The 23,276-nt window shown below is 44.0% G+C and overlaps 1 protein-coding gene across 1 annotated transcript in view; it reads right to left on the reverse strand.

Annotated features, from left to right (window-relative positions):
* The window catches only part of LOC135823645 (uncharacterized), a 119,078-nt gene that overhangs the window by 79,305 nt on the left and 16,497 nt on the right, over positions 1–23,276 (reverse strand). The window contains exons 24-53 of the mRNA XM_065336493.1: positions 21,987–22,089; positions 21,466–21,543; positions 20,740–20,814; positions 20,413–20,487; positions 20,056–20,130; positions 19,515–19,580; positions 19,009–19,077; positions 18,339–18,413; positions 17,307–17,375; positions 16,877–16,954; positions 16,305–16,373; positions 15,370–15,482; positions 13,598–13,864; positions 12,947–13,009; positions 12,185–12,316; positions 11,771–11,887; positions 10,910–11,023; positions 10,243–10,374; positions 9,524–9,635; positions 8,969–9,040; positions 8,446–8,520; positions 7,689–7,778; positions 6,778–6,849; positions 6,358–6,432; positions 5,686–5,760; positions 5,014–5,085; positions 4,509–4,580; positions 1,780–1,851; positions 1,040–1,111; positions 107–178 (exon numbers count right to left, since the gene is read on the reverse strand). Coding sequence (XP_065192565.1) covers positions 107–178; positions 1,040–1,111; positions 1,780–1,851; positions 4,509–4,580; positions 5,014–5,085; positions 5,686–5,760; positions 6,358–6,432; positions 6,778–6,849; positions 7,689–7,778; positions 8,446–8,520; positions 8,969–9,040; positions 9,524–9,635; positions 10,243–10,374; positions 10,910–11,023; positions 11,771–11,887; positions 12,185–12,316; positions 12,947–13,009; positions 13,598–13,864; positions 15,370–15,482; positions 16,305–16,373; positions 16,877–16,954; positions 17,307–17,375; positions 18,339–18,413; positions 19,009–19,077; positions 19,515–19,580; positions 20,056–20,130; positions 20,413–20,487; positions 20,740–20,814; positions 21,466–21,543; positions 21,987–22,089 — 2,701 coding nt within the window. The remainder of the gene's footprint in view (positions 1–106; positions 179–1,039; positions 1,112–1,779; positions 1,852–4,508; positions 4,581–5,013; positions 5,086–5,685; positions 5,761–6,357; positions 6,433–6,777; positions 6,850–7,688; positions 7,779–8,445; positions 8,521–8,968; positions 9,041–9,523; positions 9,636–10,242; positions 10,375–10,909; positions 11,024–11,770; positions 11,888–12,184; positions 12,317–12,946; positions 13,010–13,597; positions 13,865–15,369; positions 15,483–16,304; positions 16,374–16,876; positions 16,955–17,306; positions 17,376–18,338; positions 18,414–19,008; positions 19,078–19,514; positions 19,581–20,055; positions 20,131–20,412; positions 20,488–20,739; positions 20,815–21,465; positions 21,544–21,986; positions 22,090–23,276) is intronic.

The raw sequence follows: 23,276 nt of genomic DNA on the forward strand, positions 1-23,276 counted from the left end.
ATTATACTGCACAATGGTGTGCGTTATATCAGGAGTCGACCATATGGAATGGTTTTCATGTATTCATGACTACACACAACATACAATCTGACAACAACTCCCTTACACTTGGTCAAGATTGGGAATAGAAGAAAACAAGCCCACCGGTAGCTCAACAATGTCATTGTCGATGAAAAACCTGAAGAGAAGAGCAAGAATAATTGCGGTTACGACATTCATCATCATGGCTCCTGATCGGAGTAACGTTAGCCACACGAAAATCTGTAAGAATTCCCTCGCCAAATGTGAGGCTGCCAGTTCAGTTTTCATGGAGAGAATTTCAACCCTCAGGACCCCCAATTAACATTGAGTTGCTGACTTCAGCTGGTGAGGCAAGACCAATACGAGATAGATGATCATCGCCCATACTATTGGAAAAGAAAACGGCCAACCTGACCATTTCTATTCTAGACAATTCACCCACAGAACCATCAAGCAAACGGAAACAGGCATACAGTGTCACCACCACCACCACCGCCGCCATCACTACAACCACCTCCACCGCCGCCGCCGCCGCCGCCACCACCACCACCGCCCCCACCACTACCACTACGTACATCATACTGCTTTTCTTCATTTTCTGATCTAGAGATCGCGGCATGCCCTATTACATTATGTATTTACCGAATTTTCCAGAGTACAAGCCACCCTTTAAACACTCGTATTTCACCCAAAAAGAAATTCGGTGAGGGTTATACAGTAAACGTTATGTTTGCCACACCCTGTACCAAGCAGAATCATTAACTGACCAGACAAATCGTTACGCACCGATGTGCTGTAAACCAAACTTGCTTCCCTGGATCAAGCGAAATCCTGTAATATCAGGACAGTTTCCGCTGCACCAATTGCATCGAGCATCGAGCATGCAGTGCTGTGCCACAGTGGTCAAATGAGCCGTGAAATACACGTTAGATGTCAGTATTTCCTGACCACAATCTGGGGCTTATACTCTAGCGAGGCTTATACTCCAGAAAATTCGGCAATGCTATTTAAAACATACACACTCCGCAGGGCAGGTGTGCCACTGAACAGTTCTGGTGCAACGCCTGTGAGCCTGTTGGCACGAAAGTCCCTGAATACACAACACAACAACAAAGATAATGCCTCAGACTTTACACAATGCAGCATGCATGAGCACAGGTCACGGCCAGATCAAGAGAGCTGAACATTAAAACAAACAGCAAGGAAAAAAAAGAGAAATTCACTGAAAACCTCGAATTGCATTCCTCTCTACCCATCTCATATTATCAAGAGTACATAACCCCCCCCCCCCCCCCCCCCCCAGAGTGTGCAACTCCACTATGGGTACTGTCCCGACAGAATTTCAAGTTGACGTCATTTTGATGATGCAATGCGCACTGCACACGGATTATCAGACGAATCCGGAACCTGTGGTTGACCGAAGCCAATCGATCCTGTACAAATTATTTCAAAGAAAAACGTGTGATGTGAGAAAGAAATCCATTGCCAATGCGGACAAAGCAAGAACTGAAGTCAGGAACAGTGGACTTCGGAGAACAATGAGCGCGTGAGAGTTTGTTGGGAACAGAGCATGCGCCTTCTGTGTTAACATATTTTTTCGCCTGCGAAAAAAATCATTTTAAATGTGCTGGGGTAGTCTGCATAAAACAGACATGGCCCGAACTAATCCTCCACTGAATGGCGATCAGATGATGTATGCTTGGTGATGCTTATATTTCCCTGCCATACAATACCTGGGAATATCAGATGTTTACTCACACACTAGTCATCGAATCAAGTCCATTGAAGATATCACCCGGAAGCTCGGCAATTTGATTCTCAAATAATTGCCTGCAAAGAAGAAGCAATGAGCAACAATGGAAGATAATCATTTGGTTTTGTTGTAGTCACAACAAGGGAGTTGGAACTGGCCATCGGTACTGCCACAGGCAACATCTAGCACGTCCGAAATTTCTTCCAAGACTTCTGCACAGCTGGAATGAAGTACCGTATTTTTCCGGTTGTAAGTCGACCTTTTACGACTAAAAATAGAAGGAGAAAGGGTGGGGGTCGACTTACAACCGGGATTCGACTTATAACCGGGAACTATCAAAATCTTACACAAAATGATCTGCCCTGCATGCATGAGTGCACCATGTGTACACATGTTTGCCAGTTTATTGTAGGGGTGAAAGGGGTGATCCGGGTAACCCGGGTACCCGTCTGTTTAGCTGCTGATCCGTCAGCAAACGAGTACCCGATAGTTGTGTAGGATTGTAGGGTACAGTATTAGAAGCTTGCTTGTACAGTTGTACAGTTCAGTGCACAGTTTTGAGTGTGTTTCCTCGTTCAATCCTGCTACATATCACGGTATCCATTGTAGCTACGACAATTTCGACTGTTAGCATGTAGCGCAGTGATTGTGCACACTGTGCTTGTCGCGGTGTAGTGTACTTGTATGACTTCGCATATCCTCCTGGCGTGAAATCCGGAAGGCTACTGTAGCAATTGTTGCCCGAAAATCGCTCTCCTATCTGAATGCCTGCAACAGACATGTTGCGCTTACAATCCCAAGCAAATGCAACGTTTTTGGAAAAAGTATGGCGGATAAAGGGTACCCGATAACCCGCCCGTTAAGCCAGATACCCGTTTGTTACCTTAAAGGGTAACCGTTTCACCCCTAGTTTATTGGCCTTTTTCAAGGATTGGGACGTTATACCCTCCAATAAGGAATGTTTACATGATTTGTTGATGTGTTAGTAGCAGGGAGTGGTTGGTAGTGCTTCGTTGGGTGAAAGCTTTAAAACGCAGAAATGAGACCTCGGATACGGGGGTCGACCTATAACCGGGGTCGACTTACAACCGGTAAAATACGGTAGTCTGGGATATGAGTGGTGTAATGTCTTTGATTTATGAAGAGTAAACTTCCGTGCCGTCTTCGTGCTCCGCCCGTACAACACAGCTACAACAACAGAGTTGCATAGCCAGTGGCTGGCAATGGCACAGTAACACCAGAGAAGTAGGACACTGCGAAGTGAACACCACGTTGGGCTGTGTCTGCTTTGCGCAGACTCGGACCGAACCACCATGATTGTCACGGCTACGCACAAAGACACGTGCTTTCCAACTCTCTTATGGCCGTTGGAAAGCGTAACCTCTATTCAGGTAGTATACAGGCAAGAGCAAAGAGCAAAGTTGTTTACTCGTAAAAACCATTTCACAATGTTGCTGAAGATCATGAAGTTTGTACGACTACTGAGTTGTATAGCTTTTTTTGTCTCCAAGGAAACTCTTAGGAGATTAGAAATAGCTGGGGCTGAAAACAATGTGTCCAGGATGTGTAGGTGCCCTTTGTTGAGAGGTATACACTACATACAGTCCATTCATTAAAAGATGAGTTTACAAATAATCTATATTGAGACTAAGTATAATTATAGCCGTACAAATTAGAAGAAAGGACCAAAATGTTACATGTTATGTGTCCAACACCAACAATTATAAGTAAGATATTGTGTAGTCAGAAGGTGCAACAGTTAGCACAATACTGACTGATGTGTTGCTGACATTCAACGACCTGATGATAAGCTCTATCACGTCTTGGATGTGCAAACCAACAGCCTACAGATTGGAAGGTTCTAAGTTATGAAAGGGGAAAGTGAATGTGCTCAAGACGAAAACAAGCTAAACATCACAGCTAACTAAGAATGTTATAGCTTTGACGTGATGGTGGCGAAAGACGAAGGACCACAGTACAGGACGCCGACTGCTCACTTTGAGAAGGCAAAAGGACGAACACCCAACTTAGGAGGCTCATGTTATCGGAGATAAACAAAGAGGGGAAGTTATGTAAACTCAAAGTGAGACAGACCGCACGGCACTATCTGAGAATCTCTTTGTACTGTACTACATGGAGGATGGAACTTGTGATGGTCTGACAAACGGCAATAGCAACTAGTATCACACGATGTAAGTTTTGCCGTATGGATTCTGCCGGTTCATCAGGTGTGCAGAAAAGATTTGAATGGAGAGCCCAGGATAAAAAAACTAGAAGAATATAATCAACAAGATTACCAAATACGGGAGCTTGAAAGAGCCAGATTTCATCTTTTTTTATGAATGGACTGTAAGAGCTACTCTTCTGTGATACATACATCTGCATCATCCACTGAACAAATACCTGCATCATCCACTGAACTAATCCCAGGACTATTTACTTCTATCTTCCATACAATATGTCACTGCAATGAATCCCGCTAATTGGCCGAATACCGTCGCGGGTAGATCAGTCAAAGTGTTGTCGGCAAGCGTCCTGGATTCATAATGAAACATGATTTACAACACTGAGTACCACAAAAAGGAATCTCTGTTTTTCATGCTGTGGTTCTGCAGTTGAAAATCCTTCTTCTTTTTGTGCCAATGAATCTAAGATATATTTAAAAAAAGTTAGTCTAAGGCTATGTTACTCTGGGTAATAAGTGTAAATAAGGCATATCCAAAAATCTACTTACAGAATTTGGAGTCTCCTAAGGCCATTGAACAGGCCAGTGGGCAGCACTCCGATCGAATTTCTCTGTAAGCTTCTACAATAGTCAAAGACACAAATCCACAAAAGACAGGTGATTTCGAAATTCCGTAGCGCTACATAGTATAGTAGGCATGGAACGTGTATTTGTTGTAACCCATGCCATCTCCACACTTAGACAAGATGACGAGATGATTACATTTGAAAGACTATAATTGTTAAATGACGACTACGGAAACACAACTAGACATGGAAAACTCAAGACGAAGACTGCTTTTCACACAACAGCAACACACGCATGCACGAACACCCACGTAAGCATGATGCACACAAAATAACGTACAACACATGCTAGTCGCAAAGAAATACGAAAACCATAATATGCAGAGATGATGACCACGACAAATTTCAAATTCAGCAAACATTGCCACACAGATACTTGGGATGAGTTACAGTAAGTAGCTGTTATAGCATAAGCACTGTACACTTACAACAAGGTAACATTTGGAGTCGACTGAAACAGGCCTTCTGGCAGGCTGGTGGTGTTGCTGCCTGACAAAATTCTGTTGGAAGCAGACAGATATCGATTCTTTCTCAGTACAATAGAAGAGTGTCGGGCAAGCCGAGGGGTTGGAATAATGCCATGATCGAGATGCGAGAGGTGCCCTGGTAAAAGCCCCGCCATGGAGTGGTTTCCCACAGTCAAGTGAATTGTGGCCAGGCAGAAGGGGTACGTGGACGTGGCTAATGGGGATATACCGCCTGTGGCAGTGGTTAGCGAAACTTAACCCCTCGCCCCATATCTAGGTACCACCTATGCCGCTGGGATATTCCTCGAGCACAATATTGCTCGAACTTGAAACATGTAAAATCCCAAAAGTGAATGACCATCCAAGCACCACTGAGCTGGGTGTTAAAAAAGGTTTCACACCATGAGGCATGAAGAAACTTCAGAACATCAAAATACAGACCACTAGCATTGCTTATAAGATGGATTGGCCAATAAAATATTGTTGGCATCATGGAGTGAAAAAGAAAATACCAAACCTTACAAACTCTACTCAGCATCAAAACTGAGGTAGAGCTGTTGGATATTGCCCCACAACAAACACAATAGCAGCACTATCAATCAATACCAACGTGACCAGCCCTGTGTGACTTACACTTGCTCTAAGTTGGGCGTTGTCGCAAAGAGGCCTTCTGGCAATGAAGATCCAATTATGCAGTCTTCAATTCTCCTGCAAGGAAGGAAGTGGAATTTTCACTATTAGAGTTGTTTGCTTTTCCAAGTAATACTATTCTAAAACCACCTATTGAATATAGCATGCTAAATCCACAGAACATCTATCTTCCCTTCTCTACAAGATTATTATGTACATGCATTTATCGTTTCTGTTTCTCATTTACCAACAGATGCGTTAACCCCATGGGTGCTCTCACTCATGGGCTACAAGCAAACTGTTTTTGTTATTACTATGACCAGGAAGAGAAGTTGCCTTAGCAGTAGAACCAAACAGCTGTGAAGCTGTGTGCCTAAGGCTCGTATAGGCAATAGTGTAACCCGTATACTCTCAGCACTCACGATTCTCAAAGCACATACTTGTAGTAATACGTAAGTTATCAGTGTTCATTGTCTCACATGGAGAAGAAGAAGAAGAAGAAGAAGAAGAAGAAGAAGAAGAAGAAGAAGAAGAAGAAGAAGAAGAAGAAGAAGAAGAAGACTAAGGCAGTGCGAGTATGCGCACAGCTATACATGCACTCCTACGGTATACTATTTATGTGTATACAAATTACGTGTTATATAGTAGCCATGCTACAAAAGATCATCTTCTTACACTATTCTCAGCATTGTCAGGTTGTTGAGGAACACTGGTGAGAGCTGAATGACAGCGCGCTGGCCAGAAAAGTCACTACGCATGAGGAACAAAATGTGAAAAAAATCATATCAGTTACTTCACAAGAAAAATATTAATCTCCTTGCATCCTTTTTACCTGTAGATCTCCAGAGGATGACGTTTGACGTAATAAGTAACCTTACTGGGTGGGTGAATTGCATTTTAAGTTTAAACAAATTAAGACATCAACACAGCTGAAGTCGCTGCTTCTAAGTTCAAGATATCAATACATCACAAAGAATGGTGTTATGTTTAGCTGTGGAGGGAACACTACAGTGTAACTATGCCCCTAAGTAAACACAAAATCCGAGCCAACACTACCGCCATCACAAAACCGGTCTTTAACTTCAAGGCACTCACAATTCAGTCAGATTGGGGAAGAGACGAAAAATTCCAGGATCGATGCTTGATATCATGTTTCCAGTCAGGTCTCTGGAGAAAATAATATACAAAGACATGATTGTGTGAGAAATTGACAAAACGTAGCTTACACCTACTACATCCTAAGAAAGTAGGACGAATAACGCTAGTTTACTAGGTGTGGTTGGTAACTGTTGTCCATCAATAAATAACCAGGATTATAAACACGACCCTTGATAGTTAGATGGTTGTTATGTGTTCTCGAAGTGAACCTCTGAGCTTTCCTACCGTCCTCATCCTATCATAGCCAACCTTCTCAGTTTGTTTTGCCATTCAGCCTATTTTTTGCCTGGACTTCTCTCCTAGGCCTTCCCAACTGTGTTTGTAGTCCACAACCAAAACCTTCAGAGTTGAAAGGATGTTGCCTCATGTCTTGCGGACACGCAACAGCCTTTTAACTCGGAAACCAACTTCATTTCCGAGTGAAAAGGCTGTTGGTGTGCATCCGCATGCCGTGGTGGAGCTAGATGCCATGTTGCTGAACACCAGTACGGTCTACTCGCCATAGGACACACATCATTGTCTATCATTGTCTCCTATAATTAAATAGACTGAACGGCTTATCGATGGTAGACTGAACGCACCGGCAGGATTGTGTTAAAATATTTTGATGGCTAAATGCTCCACCGGCATGGCCAATGGCATCCGTATGTGGCCTGATGATTGCATAATATTGAAATTCAGAGTAACGACAAACTGGCATTGCCCTTGTTGTTCTGTGTATCATGCTCTGCCTCCGCGGTGTTGAGCACTGTCAGCATACTGTGTGCATCATCGCTACTTAATGGCTCTAACTCAGTTATACAGAAAGGCTGAGAAAGCATTACAATCTCTCAGGACAGGAAACTTACAGTGTTTGTACGGCTATGAAAGGTGACAATGTATCCAGCAAGGGCACTAGGTCACTCAGCCACATTGTGATGTTGTTGTTGGTAACTCTCCTGCAGGGTATAGAGCATACATGTGCGCAAAGCCGTGGTGGAATATCACATTTCAGATGTCCAAAAAATGTTATGTGTTATCAAGGCGAGTGCATGAACCTATGTTCAACTAGAAACGGCAGTCACCCCCAGATTATTCCGTTTTCGATCCGCATTTGGATCCATTAAGATACGGAGCTTACACCTAGTGCAAGTCTGCGTAGCAATGCAGGTTAGATGGCCAGCAAAGGTCTGCTGTACCTGTACTGTACTCATTGGATTACAGTCATGTTATTGACTGCCCAGTACCATGAATCACTCTCTACATAGACCATGTTGGTTCGTCAAGAGTTTTCAAATCCCCCCCCCCCCCCCCTCTACATGCACATCCGGAAGTCCTCATGTTCATTCTCTTATGTAAACTGAAAACCTGCAAATTTCATGCGAATGAATCTTCATATCTCAAAAACAGTGCATAATCTTTCCGTGCATCTTCATCATACAAATTTCGAGCCAAACTCCTCATCTTAAGGAGCATGGAATTTGTGAGAATAGAGGCGCTACAAAATTGCATGTTCTCCATCAACAAAATCAAAACAGTAATGCACAGTTTTTAAGACGCGCCACAATTACGAAATCCAGTTCGAAGCTATCATGTCTACTCACGCCATCGTCCATTCACACTTACCAAGTGACTAGCTTTTCAAATATACCCAGATTATTGACTGCATCAAAGTTGGTTACTCCAGTGTTGTCGATCACACTGCAGGCACAACAAAGCGAACACGGTGGCTGTCTGCTCACAGGTACGTCCAGTCACGTGTGGTCATCGCAGGCACAATATGCTTGCAACAGAGCCTTGTGATCTGAAGGTTACTAAATTATATTTCATGTACTGCCTTTACTGGTATCTGTCCAGAAAGGAGGCTGAGAATTCTCTTCGATAATATAAACACTCAGAGTGCTGCACTGCTCCAAGAGTGCCAACAGCCCTGCAACACACAGCATGTACAGCCCATTCACACATCAAGGAGAGAGGGAAGCACTCTGAAGCAAGCGGCTCTGTTTTCATGTTCACACATAATCACCAGGTGAAAATAGGAGCTGCAGTGGATTTCCTACTCTCAATGCTCCGTGCCACAAGAACATGAAATGGCCCAATTAGTACAAGTACACCGCAATCAGGCTGTTGAATGGAAAGGCAAGCTTACAGCTCTGTCAGTAGCATATTCCTCCCAAGCGGGATTGTGTTGGACGTCAAGAGGGGACTATTGTTAATCGTGCTGCAGGAAACAGAACAAATGCACTTGTGTTGTGTGCATCTAGGAGTTTTGCACCAATACCACCGATGTGTGTGTGAGCAGTTTTAACATTCACGGTGGACAATAAGAACGACACATTAGAAAGAACCGTTTCCCTGCAACTGGCCATTGAATTTGCTACAAAACATCATAATACATAACAGAGTGTGCACAGAGAAGGAGACAATAGAATTCAGCACTCTTAAGGCCATTGCATGAAACCTTTATTGAACATAAACACATTTTAATGTAGCATTATGAATTTGACGGCTCTGTTATAAATATCTCACCCGCCCTCCGTCCCACCTGTAACTCTCATTGTTCATTTCACATGGTACATCCTGAGATTAACAAATTGATTGCATAAATTATTGGTATGGTGTTGACATCACAAACGAAATGGATGTACCACAAGAGGTGGGTTCCATGTTCATTCAGTACATACCGTAGCGGCTTTTCACTTACAGCGAAGAAATGTTGTCAGGGATGAAGATCAGAGGTTCAGTTAGACCCGAACATATTGCAGCAACGTCGCCATCAGGCAATACGTCACATGTGCACTGATCCGGGCAGATAGCTGTTAAAACACGGCCAAGATGAAATACAATGCAACAACTTCAAGCATAGAGATGTGTATGGAAAGCATACGATGATGAGGTCCATCAGCAAAAATTCTTTCACATTTGTCTGCATCAATTTACTGCACATCCCAGGAAACTCCCTTCTCCACAGCGGCCGTGACTGACATTATTTGTTCAATGATCTGTATCCCTAGCAGTTAGGCTAGGCTAGGGTAAGTGTATAGGATTGGATCTTCTCCCCACTACCTATATACCTCACATACAGATATAGATGATTGAATGTTTATCATCTCCAGAAGCCGGTTTATCAGTGAATCCTAACCTTCTCAGATTGCACATTCCCCTCATCAGCCATTGCTCCTTTCTCATACAACAGACATTTGCTTTGTGATGAACAGAAACTGATCCATTAGTCATGCTGCTATATGTCTTGATCAACGCATCTCACCCTGTAATCAATGTATCTCAACACCATATTCCCAATGACACATCATAGTCCAGGGAAAATGGCCGGGTCATGCTGCGATCAATTCACAGCTACCATCCGGATTACGCATTAGCCCAGTGTAGTTGCAAAAGGCCAGGAAAGCCACAGGTACATACCAGTTTCGCAGAAGCGGCCGACAGTGCCATTTCTGCAGACACAGGTGACATTTCCTGCTGGTCCATCAATGCACATGGCCGTGTTAGGCGATGTGCACGGATTGGTAGATTCCATACATTCATCTCTGATATCTACAGCCAAAGGACACACAACATCAGATTTGCACAAAGCCAAGATCTTTCCCTGGTGGATGAAGAAAAGGAGTTACTGAAAACAGTGTGGGAAGTAGTCAACGCTGCATCGTACCACTCCCTTACTGTCTACTCATTCCAGTGTAAAGGAAAAGGACTTGCGTTGGGAGACAAGTACTTCTACCAATGTTGTAGCTAAACAGTGCTATGCTACTGGGGGCTGGAGTCTGACAAGTTAGGAATGTATTTGAATGCAAAGTGCCACTGCCATTCTGCAATAAAGAGGTGTTATCAATTTTCGTCTGATGATTTATTCAGTTCGTGAAACTCAAAGTTACGAAACCGCAACTGCTCGTTCTTCTGTCTGAGGTGTTATGATACGATGTCATGTATCGAAACACTAAGATCAATATGCAGCCCTTTCAAATATTGTTACCTTGATGGAACAACGCAAATGAATTATAGATTTGAACAACTGTAGCCATCTCAGCGACACGACCCCCCCCCCCCCCCAGGTGTACCATTTCCAGTGTACCTTCTTCGCAAAACTGTCCAGTCAGTCCTTGGGAACAGGCGCACATGAACGATCCATTGGTGTTGAAACAGGGCTGATCAAAGGAGCATGGCGCTGAGGCGCACTCATTGATATCTTGTGAGCAAAGAACATAAACAAAATATTGAAAAGGGATTGGCAACAATGCGCATTTTTACCTCAAATTTGGAAGTTGCAGGAAGTCTATGGACTATGCAGCACGTGATCCTCAACTTCTGATCCCAAACGAGGTCTAGGCCAGCTATACCATACTATGAGAGTCCACACAATCGACTTGCCTCGCAGGTGAATGTCTCATGGATCTCAACAGCGGGACCACATCATGTCACGTTCCAACTAACCCATGCCATCGCTCTACTAGCTACAACTCGCTGGCCGTTTGCCCAGCATTTCAAGCATTCCATGATATGCGGCCTGTGATAAACAAAAACAATTTCATGGTTTGCGTCAGACTCGGCTAGAGACCGAGTTTTCTGCATCCGTAGGAACACCACCACCCTTCAAGGATCAAGGCGCAGATGCAGCTCCTAAAGCGGTGGGAGGAGAGTAGATCAGCTCACCAGCAAGTGGTCAAAGACCGAAAATCCCACTCACTGCATGCATGTGGCCTGTGATGCTACAGTGAAACCTGTCTAACACGACCGCACAAGGGACTTTCAAAATGTGGTCTCTGTCACCAGGTGGTCGCCTTATCCAGGGTCAATTGACTGGAAATAGCACCCATTGGTCCTGGTTGCAGTGGTATTCTAGAACAGGTGGTCGCCTTATCCGAGTGGTCGCCTTGACAGGTTTTACTGTACATTATAAAAGAGGTTTCACGGTACTCCCACGTTCGCAACTCACCATCACATGTGAAGCCATCTCCGGTGAATCCTTGGTTACACGTACAAATGAACGAACCAGGAAAGTTTGCACATCGCGCTTCGTCATTGCATGGGGATGGAGTGCACTCGTCAATGTCTGAACGTAACACAACACAACCCAATATGCTAAACAAATCAATGGTTAACAATAATCCTAGAGCAGCACTATGATATTCACATCAACAGCAAACACAGCTTACACAACCTACAGCACAGGACATAGGCCATAGACGCCCAAGACTATTAGATGACTCGGAAATTTAGTTGAATTCTCTTCAATGGGATTAGGTCAAGTTCAAATTTAAACAGAATGGTGTACAGAATTCCTTTGTATCTACAAGAAGTATTTAAAGGGGGCAAAGGATACATTAGACTTGCTCTGGGAAATACATACCTGTGCACGCATTGCCAAAGTCACCACCCTCAAATCCAGGCAAACACTCGCAGAAATATGATGCAACTGTGTTCTGACATGGACCTGTCGTAGACAAGCAGCTATGCAGGCCCGCTATGCATTCATCGACATCTGGTACAGACACAAGGAGAAAGCCATTCTGTGATAATGTGATATGCTATGTGCTGGAAAAACTGACAGTGTCAATGACAACAACAGTGATGACAGCAGTAGCAACAACAATCTGATCTGGCATGGATTTCGTGGCTGAAAAGCAACGGACATAGCTGGCTGCAAGACTTAGAAGCTAAAAGTGATGGACAAGTGAGGTAAGTCTATTTTACGCCACAACATTCACAGGTCTAAAGTCAGGAGTTGGGGCCGCGTGACGACTATTCGGTTCCAGGGAAATATAATATTATAGCATCTTAGTGCCCTCGTAATCCATGAAAGTGATACGAGCATAGATTAGACTTATTGAAACCTTTTGTCATGATCTGTGGATGTGGGGAGTGGGTCCTATACAGAGTGAGAGAGGGAGACAAAGATAGAGATAGAAAGATAGACAGCAATGGAAAGATGAAAATAGAGAGAGAGAGAGAGAAAGATAGAGAGCAATGGAAAAATAGAGAGAGATGGATAGAGAGAGAGAGAGAGAGAGAGAGAGAGAGAGAGAGAGAGAGAGAGAGAGAGATGGATGGATGGATAGATTGCAAGAGAAGAAGCCAAAAAAAAGAAATCAAACGCATCATCAATCCTCACCTGCGCAGATTTCGCCGTTCCCTTCGAATCCCGTCGGGCACACACCGGAGCAACCTAGTGGACCTTCATGGTCAAATCAGAAAGTTAAAAACAAGATGTTGGAATGATTGATGCACTCATATATCAACCACTCCACCCAATCAAGCAATGCACTTACAAATCCAAAAATGGAGACCGAGACATACCTCTGACCCTAGTTCCTTCCTATGAATTGTATCGCTCAGATATATATTTTTAATATTTAGATGAACAATTGATTCAAATTTCCACCGCACACAGCCTCACCAAGTCCTTAGCTACACAAAATAAAAATATACACCTCTCCAAAAACGTCAAATTCTTTCCAAATGTTTGCCCAAAAGAGCATCTTCAGCGAAAGATGAACAACACCATTAATTCGGGTGGATGATTTCTGCAATTTCATTTATAGCAGCTGGGTGAGCAACCCAATATCAAAAACCAGTAATTCACGGTCAAGACGATGTACAACAGGTAGCTGAAATGACGGACTTAAATGAAGTACACAAAGGCACACAATGAAAACCTTGGCAAATAAAAAATTAATGAAAAATAAATAAAATAAATGAAGTAGGAATCTCAGAAAAATATATCATAGCTCTATACCAGTGTTCACTTCAAAACATAGCTCACCTGGGTCGACAATAACTCGGATAGTATTGGATGCCATCCCTGTGCTTATTTGACAACTGTAGTTTGTATCTGACAGCGATGTGGCAGCCACCGCAAGCGTTGTGGTTATTTCGGCAGAAACGGGTGAGGGCGGAGAGCCGGCAATGAATTGAGTCCAGCTCGGAGTTGAGCCAGAGGCAGTCAGGTTGCTGGATATGCATGATATTGGGAACTGCCGGAAGCTGCGGGCAGCATGGGTGATCTGCAGCGGGGATGCACGTAGATCACCTGCACATGAAGAAACACACATACACAGTTTCTGGCCAACTCTGAACATTGATTCAATCATCAGTCTCAACAGCAATGCCATTATTTTCGTCGAGCACAAAAAGACCTATACTATAGTGCCCAGTTTCCCACTCTTTCAAACTGCCGCAGTGTGCTTAGTTTCCTCTCAATAAGCCCATTGCGTAATGACGTAATTTGTACATTTGTACGTTAAACACTGCACAGAGCCACCTGGTCATGGTCGTCTGGGGTGTTGAACAGTGCATTCCTCATCCCAGCGTACTCAGACGCATTACTCATACCTTCCATATTTGGCAATGCGCACTGGGGGCGTATGGCTGGCGCTGTTATGAAACTGGCTCGCATTAAATAGATACTGAAGGTGTTTTGTTAGCAAGGAAGATACCTCAAATCCCTTGTTCTTATAGACTATGGTGTTAGTTCAAACAGAAATTGAAACAAGATGCTCAAGAAAATTCTACCCTGAGCAGTAGGTCACATGTCAAGAGTGTAGATGCAAGACACGACAAGTGCCAAATTTTAGAAATTGAGATTTTGAGCTCGGTGTACAGTAATCAACAGGCCTTTAAAAATACACAAGAACTATTTCAAAACTGGTGCCCATTTTTGTATTTTGACATAAACCCCACCTAAATTGGATTCCTTTTGGTCAATATCCGGAAAGTGATGAAACGGATATATGTTGCGTTTTGGATCTGAACTCTTCATTTTCTCCAAGGACTAATCAAAGCATGGCCAGCAATCGAGGACATCTGAGAGTTGTAATTTTTGTACTCCTCCGAGGTGTGATTTTTGGCGTGCTGGGCAGAGCACAAGGAAGCCATCTGCAAAAAAACTGCAGAAAATGGTTGTTGTTTGATCCTTTGGTGTAATCTTTGTTTCTAGTCGAAGCTAGTTGCTGTTTGGAGCAGAAACGCTGAAATTGACTATTTTCTGCATGTACTCATACATGTACTCATGTACTCAGGCATGCAGTCTCGCTCGTATTTTAGCTCTTTTTCTGGAATGGATGCTGCTCTGCGCCCCTTGGTGAACATTTCCTGCGCTCGTGGAGCAGCTGAAAAGGACCACTGGTATGTCTGGTTCCTGGTTTGAAAGTGGAGAGTCGACTTTTGTGCCTTGAAAAAGGAGTAGAGAGCGATAAAGGTACGTCTCTGGCTTATTTTTTAGTGCTCCTCGTACATTTTTGATCGTGATAGAAATTCTCAGACCAAAGTCAGACCAAAGTCAGCGCGATGATGGCCGTACAGTTTTCTTGTGGATTTTTTAGTTGTTTCATCTCGTATCTATGTCAGTATCGTGATGGTGAAGTGGAGAGGGTGATTTTCTTCCTCTAGGCTTCGTTCGGCCGACTTTGCTTCGTCCTCGTTGAAAAGTGATCCTGAAAAAAAGGTCGATTCGCAAAATTATGTTGATTTTCAATGTACGTGATGACATGCGATTGCTGGCTATGGACTAGAACATTGCAAGTCACTCGTACTTACAATCAAGAGGTTCTGTTGTCAAGGCAGGAGAGAACGTCTGGACCTGTAGGAGTCTGATTTCTGCCAGAGCACAGCCACGATCAGCCAAGAGCGGACTAGGCAGGGTCAGAGAGCTGCACCATAAAGACAAACACAGTACAAACATGAAATTGCATTCTTCAATGAGTTTTTAGCAGTCTCACAACTAAAATGCTTTGAGTGTGTGCGTGTGTGTGCGCGCGTGTGTGCGTGTGTATGCATGTGTGTGTGTGCGTGTGTGTGCATGTGTGCGTATGTGCGTGTGTGCATGTGTGCGTGTGTGTTTGTTTGTGTGTGTGTGTGTGTGTGTGTGTGTGTGTGTGTTGTGTCTCGCAACACGCTGTAAATCTATTACCTAAACAGCAATGTAGATGATAAGGATATGGAAGGGCCAGCCAGGACAGCTCAAATTAATGCCTTGGACTCACAATATAGGTTCTGGACTGGTTCCTTGGCAACATGCTTCTGTGCCCAAATGCACACTACCATCGGCTGGCTAGTCCCGAAATTGAGAAGCCAGAGACGCAGAAAATATACTGATTCATGCAGCCAATGGACAAATATGTAATATCAGGTGTTCGGGGCACATTTGTAGGACTGACACCATAGACGGAATACGTGGCAATGCCTCGAACCTCTCGTAAACAAATTCACTTTCTTCTGTTTGTATCAGACAGCCATACCTTAGTTGCATGAGTATGTCTGTTTGGTCTTGAGCAACTGCAAGTATATCACGGAATCACTTCTTACTGCCATAAAGCCTCAACAATGATGTGAAATGCAAAACCTGTGTGGCAGGGTCCTCACAGGCATACCTCCAATGAAAGTATGGGTTGGAGGTGGGTTAAAAATAGAAGAAATGTGTTTCTAAAAGAGAAATACAGGTAATGCTAATACTGCTGTGAGCATTGCCTTACTTTATGAAAGTGCTGGGTGGGAGAACTGTAGCTCTCAGAGAGTGAAGACCATCACTACCGTCCAAGTTCCTGCAGGCAAGAGCAAAGGAATGAACACTTCTAGAGCAAGATATGTTGCCTGTAAGATTACAAGAGGGCAAGCAATATTTCTCTTCTCTTCAGCGAAAGCGGGCTGGGTGCCCTTTGTGAGTACACAGAAACCTTTTGCATGGTCGTTGTAGACCCCAAAGCAAACCTAATTACAAATTTTGAGCGAAATCGGAGAGATTTCCTTACTTTTGGGGTTTTCTCAGACCTGCTATGTTATCAGACTTTTCAGAGTCTCAGGCAAAAGAGCCTCATATTACTCAGAACATCAACCAAGAAGATAGTGAGGTTTTCCTAGGAGTTAGCAGCCAGTTAAAGAAGAGATCTGAATCACTTGTATCATCTTCTCATCGTATCTGATTACCGCCCCATGGCCTTTAACAATATACATGTAGGATGAATTGATTTTGTAAGCAAGGACTGTTGAGTCCAGGACCAGAAAGCATCAGCTCTTAGCTAATTGATAAATGTAGCTTCGTTCTTACAGAGATTCCAAAGACATTTGCTGAGCCAGGAGACCAGACGGTAGGAATGTCAGGTTGCGAAGAGACGTGAAGTTGACGCTGCAGAACAAAATATGCACATTCATCCTCCTTGGTTAGAACACATCTCTTTCACAAAAGCATAATCTTTCCATTCCCGGATTGCACTATTTCATTTGGTAATCTGCTCTCGCAAATCTATCGCATATAGTAAAATATCCAGTGGATGCAAAATCATCACAAACAGACACACATGAAAATTTAATATTATTCAACTCAAGTGGTTTCATGTAGGACACACCTCAGCATTTCCTAAAAACAAATCTGTAAGCTAGCAGTTTCGGCATCATGGATGCAGCGGCTGTGTTGCATACTCTGCCCATGTTATGGATGCCATGCACAAAGCCATTGTAAACCAAGCATGGAGACTTACTGTCGTATATTTGAGGTGTCAGAAAAGAAACAACCAGGAATTGTCTGCAGTGCTAGAGAGTGGAGGGTTCTACCAGAAAAATGCACACGAACATCAAAATATCATTTCCAACATTAGGGATGTTGAGCAACGTGAAAGTTCGAAAGAAAATTTGTGTCCGGGAACAAGTACAGAAACAAAGCTCGAAACTTCCCAAACTTGGACACGAAGTTGTAGTGATTCACGGAAGTAACTTTCTCTTTCCCCAGTACTCACTTGAGACTGGGGAGTAGTAAAATATTAACTTCTCCCTCCTTGAGACTGAGTGTCTGAGGACGGTACTATAAAATTCACAGCGACTTGGGTCCTGTTTTTGTTTTGTTCTTACGAAAAAGGCATATCAGTTTGCTAACCTCACAAGCCTCCTTCTTCTGAATGATATTTGCGCAAAATATCACCGCCACCAAAAGTTCAAACTTTTGCGTTGCTTAAAACGTCCCCATTACTGCAAACATATTTCGTAAAAAAATCCATCACCCAGCTTTACAACTAACAGATGGTAGACAATACACACTAAATGTGGTGTCCCCCTCATAGGAAAGCTAGCATCATGACATGACACCCCTGACGTTCGGACCCATCCGGGTCCACGTTTTGTACGAATTCATGCATGGTCGAGGTAATTGCCTTGAAATCATGGTGAAACATCTGCACTTTCCGACGGGACTAGATTTTCCTGTCCCCTGACACTGCTGGTATACAACAGTATCTCAGCAACATGAGACATGATGGCCTGCCCACCACATGCGCTACTATACTATGGTCCATAATACCCCAACGGCAATATTTCTGAACTTGTGAGATCATCAGTTTCAAGCCATAACAACTAGGAATACACAGTTTGATTTTGAAACCATCCACCACCTGTCGCCATGTGAGCATTGTGCCTGTAAACCCTGATGCCAAGAGAAACATTGGCATGGATAAACATCCACAACACCATAGCGAGGACATTCGTTCTTGGATTGGCATGGGTGAGTATTCATTCCTTACATGTTCCTGAGGCTGAACAACACTGATATTGCTCCGGATGGTATACTGGTGAATGTGTCCATGTTGGATATCGTCCTGTACCGGGCCAGATTCAGATAAGCATATGCACGTGGCAACACAATCAGATAAAGGTTACTGCTTCAAGCACACGGATGAGTACTGAGCTTTGGGATTCATCTTAGATTATCGAAGAGACATTCTCTGTAAATGGGTATACATTTGCAAAAGTAAATTGGTAATTTGCCTCAGGAAGGGCGCTCAGCTGCTGCTCTTTTCATCACTGAGGTGAAATTGAATGTCATCACAACAGGCAACACACATGGTTATTTTTACAAGGAGGAAAACGTCCTTCTGCCAACACAATAACATGGAGCACTATAACACACAAGAGGCACAAAAGGAGGTTTACAGAGTTCGTAGCAACTCAGAGGTTTCTTGCACAATACAATCATCAGACGACTTCTGACGTATTCAGTGGGACTTCCCCAATTACAATTGCATAGCATAGTTTCATGATAGCCAGTTGGTATTGAGTTTAAACACAGAACTATTGCCATGATGGTCGTGTTGATGGTCACTAGGGTAAGGGAGCTATTAGTGCAGAAAGCATTGATTGATAGTGAATAAATTTGTTTGTATGAAGAACTGTAAACAGAAGTGCGTGACTTACAGAGTTTCAAGACTTTGAAGGTTACTACCGAATGCCTGAATAGTGGTGAGCCTCAATGAATCCAATACCCTACGCACATACAGGCAATAGAAAGACACACGGTGAGACAGATCGATGAGGACGACAACAAGCAGTGAATGCACAAACCGCAGCAGGAACACAGGACATATTTGTGCGAGCAGATTTTATAGTTTCAATTGTGGACCCCCAACAGACATCAACGTCTTTTTAGTAGGTAATCCGAAGTCCTTTTCATAGAGCCATACTTCATGAGTGTCTATGTCTATTGAACTTTCCCACTGGACTTATGGGCATGATACCAGTACCCCAACGACCAGTACTCGTTTTAACCCACATCCCTATTCTGCTACCTATTCCACACTCGTTGTGGAATACATGAGTTTTAGTCATTTTAGTAAAAATGGAAATCTTTTGTGTGGAAAGGCACTCAAGCTCTTGCAAAAGGCCTTCCCATTTCACATGCAAGTGCCAACGCTCATACTCACAGATTTGTTATGTCAAAACTGCCGAACAAGCTTGGTAGAGATGTAAGCGGCATACCTTCCAGAACCCTGAAACCAACACAGCATGTTACTAGCAAGTTGAGCTCACAAAAGGATAAAAAAATTCCGTGGAGATCAGAATGTTATTTTAACACAATGAAAAGAGTGAGTTGTGCACTCAGTACAATTGCCATTAGCAAACACTAAAGAAGTTATACATGACAAATAGTTCTTTTGCTAATGGTGTTTGTACTGAGTGCGCAACTCACTCTTTTTATTGCATTAATCACCAAACATGTAGGGAGCAACACACTCTTCCCCTACTATCGCCGAAGTCGCACCAACCTCTTCTTCACAAAAGGTTGGTAGCAATAATAACAACAGTTCTATAAATTGAAGAAGGGAAGAGAAACACTCCCAGAAAATATCCACCACAAGTGCTGACGTAGCGTAACCTGAAAATATCAGGCAATCGATACGACAAGTTATACAAATCAGCACTCTGGGGTGATGCTTTCCCGTTCTAAAGTGTGTGGCCACTCACAGCTCCACCAGGGATGTTAGATTGGTGAAAATACCAAACGGTAGGGATGTCAGACTGGCCATTTGTCGGAGTCGCCTGCAGAACGAAATAAGGGATAATAGCACAAGCTGGTGTTAGAAGGTGAACTGACATAACCGATTCCCAATGTAATCAGGTAGAACTTGTACTGACATTCAATTGCGTGCACCGCTTTCAAAAGAATGTATAACATACAGTGCACAGCAGCCAGTTTTCCACACTAACATACAAACAACTTCCTGGATTGATTTAATATTGCATCAGAAACGATCCACTCTCTTCCGGAGGGCGTAACAGAAAATTCGCCTAACACCTGTTGGTAAGGAGGACGTCACTTACAGGACTTCTATCGTCACACTGTTGCCAAATACATCCTCTGCTATTGAAGTCAGGTTCGGCATCGACACAATCTCCCTGTGAGGCAGAGAAGTAGACACAGACACAGCATACAACGTTTGTTTTCGGCTCAAGGCCTGACCTCGGTGTTAATCAATGCATCAAAGCACACAAAACGTCCAAGCCCATACACAATATGTTACCTCTTTGCCTACACATATTCCATATCATCAGGAAATAGATACGAAATATTGTCCGAGTCCATGCCAAGCCTATCCGAGTCTTGAATTGGAAAGATTCACGAAAGTGTGCTGTGGTGGATTCACTTACACTCGCAGCAGGAAGGGGAGGTTAGACAAGAAGTTGCTCTGGAACGTGGTTAGAGTTGGTGATGTAGAGATGGCACTAAGTACATGGACACAAGGAAACGGTCAGTCAGTCATTGGCTTCTCAGAGGCCCATTGATAGCTAGAGTATCATCACATACCCAAGCTGCAATGATATTCGCATAGAGCGTCACTGCATATACCAAATATAGATGACAACCTCCTTGCTATCTTCTAGCACACCACAGTCTACACTTTACTAAGAACACTATTGTTAGTGCACACTGAAATAGGCAGTCTTACAGTATCCAGTGTAGCATGGATGAACAGTGTTGCATGGATGAACAGAGTAGTATGGATGAACAGAGTAGTATGGAACACAGAAATCAGTTTGTGTTTGGCCAGGACTTGTGTCTTTATCTGATGACTTGCACGTATAACATACGAGCTAGTTTTCCTACAATTTCCTGTTTCGGCCATTGCACTGGTTAATGCAGTCAGTTTAGCCTAGCCACTGACACCATCACGTGTAGAGTTCCTGGCATTGCCACAGCAACAACAAAACCTATATGAGTACAGTGCTTATGTCGATTTCCAGCTCGAGAGTCAGATTGCTTCAACACAAGAGAGAGAGAGAGAGAGAGAGAGAGAGAGAGAGAGAGAGAGAGAGAGAGAGAGAGAGAGAGAGAGAGAGAGAGAGAGAGAGAATTGAGTGTTGTAATTATCTTACATATCCTCAAGCACGGTAAGGTTGAAGAACGAATCATCCGGCAGCATGGTGAACGTACTCCCTGACAAGTCAATACCACTGTAGAGAGTGGATAAGAACACACAGGGAGACTACACTTCAAGGACACCTTATGCAGCAGTTCTCTACACTTTCTGAGAGAATATTCAAAGCAAAGGTAAATAAAAAGAATGCTTGATAAAAGGCCAAGTACACGGCACAGATGCACCTCCTAAAGCGGGAGGTGAGTAGATCAGACACACTACCAATTGGTCAAAATACCAAAATCCAAATTTCTGCATCCCTGTTTCCCTCGTGCCTTGATCCTTGACGATGGTTGCATTGCTACGAGTGCTAAAAACTTAGTCAGACTAGGTCTGATGCGGACCTTGAAAAAGAAAACTACTACTAGCACATATAACATGCAATAAACTGAAGTTCATACTGACTTCGTACAGTGCTCCGGTGAGAGCAAAATATCGTTTTGCTCACTCTAATTGAACAATAACGTCTAGAATACCTACATTGTCCGAGTCTCAAAAGGAAATCCTCTAGGGAACACGGCAAGATTGCCGCAGAACACCGTTTCCATACCGTCCAGACATGAACAATCCGCTGGGCACAGAGCTGAAAGAGAGCAGCAACATCGCGGTTAAGATTAGAATAACTATAGCCTTTTTTGAAGTTTGGTACTTTCGCAATACTTTGTGACTGAATCTAAGCAGCTGCTCTCAACCATAAACCACTTTAGATTCTGCACAAGACAAAAAATGTGAAAGACCCACAACTGATGCTTCTACTTCCATATGCACACATGCACATGCACATACACACGCACACCACACATGCATCAGTGCACACACATGTACACACACATACACACACATGCACACACATGCACACACACACATTCACAAACACACACACACACACACACACACACACTACTGCTACTACTATTGACAGCTGCCAGAAATGGCCACGCCGCTCCCCAAAGGGAGGTACTGTCAGAGAGGTTAGGGGAGAGGTAGGCAGTGCTTCAAATGGCGCTCCAGGTCCTGTCGCCTCCGAAACTGGCGTTGACTACAGACTCGGCAATGATGTTCAAAGTGCTGGCGATCAGTCACTGTAGGGCGCTTCGGGCGGGGTCCACAGCGATGGCGCTTGAGGCCAGCAGTAGACTTGAAAGTACGCTGGCAGGCAGTACACACCGGGACCTCGGCAACAGGAGGAGCATCAAAAGGCGGTCGGTCGTCACAGTTGTCACTCCCTAGGCACTTATGCACTGCAAGCCCACCCCTGCTCCGGAGCCATCTACTGCAGGCAGGACACTGCACCGACCCAGGCTGCTGTGATACGGGGAGCTGTCGGACTGCTGTGCACTTGTGCCGGGCCATGTCGGCGCGCCGACGAAACAGGCGGCCGCAAGCGTGGCACACAATCGTCTTCGGGGCAGGCTCCTTCACCCCCGCTGCTGCCGACACTATGTCACGCCACTCTCCGCGATCGTTGGCTGATTGGAACCAATTGTGCACACCGGCCACAGTCAGATCAGCCTGGACAACGTCCTTCCAGCGATGTCGGGGGCCGCAAAACGGGCGGGTTCGTGGAAGATGAGCGAAGAGCAACTGCTTGGGTAACCGATTGTTATCAAGCCGAGCTAGGTGCCCAAGCCACTCCAAGCGTCTTCGCTGTACCATGCACGACAGTGGAGTAGGGTCACCCCACTGTGTGCGTAGTTGCTCCGATGTAATGTGCTGCTCCCACTGGCGGCCGCGCGAAATGCCAAGGATTGACCGTAGGTTGGCGTGATG

The sequence above is a fragment of the Sycon ciliatum genome, chromosome 8, assembly GCF_964019385.1.
Source record: "Sycon ciliatum chromosome 8, ocSycCili1.1, whole genome shotgun sequence".
Taxonomy (NCBI): Eukaryota; Metazoa; Porifera; class Calcarea; order Leucosolenida; family Sycettidae; genus Sycon; species Sycon ciliatum.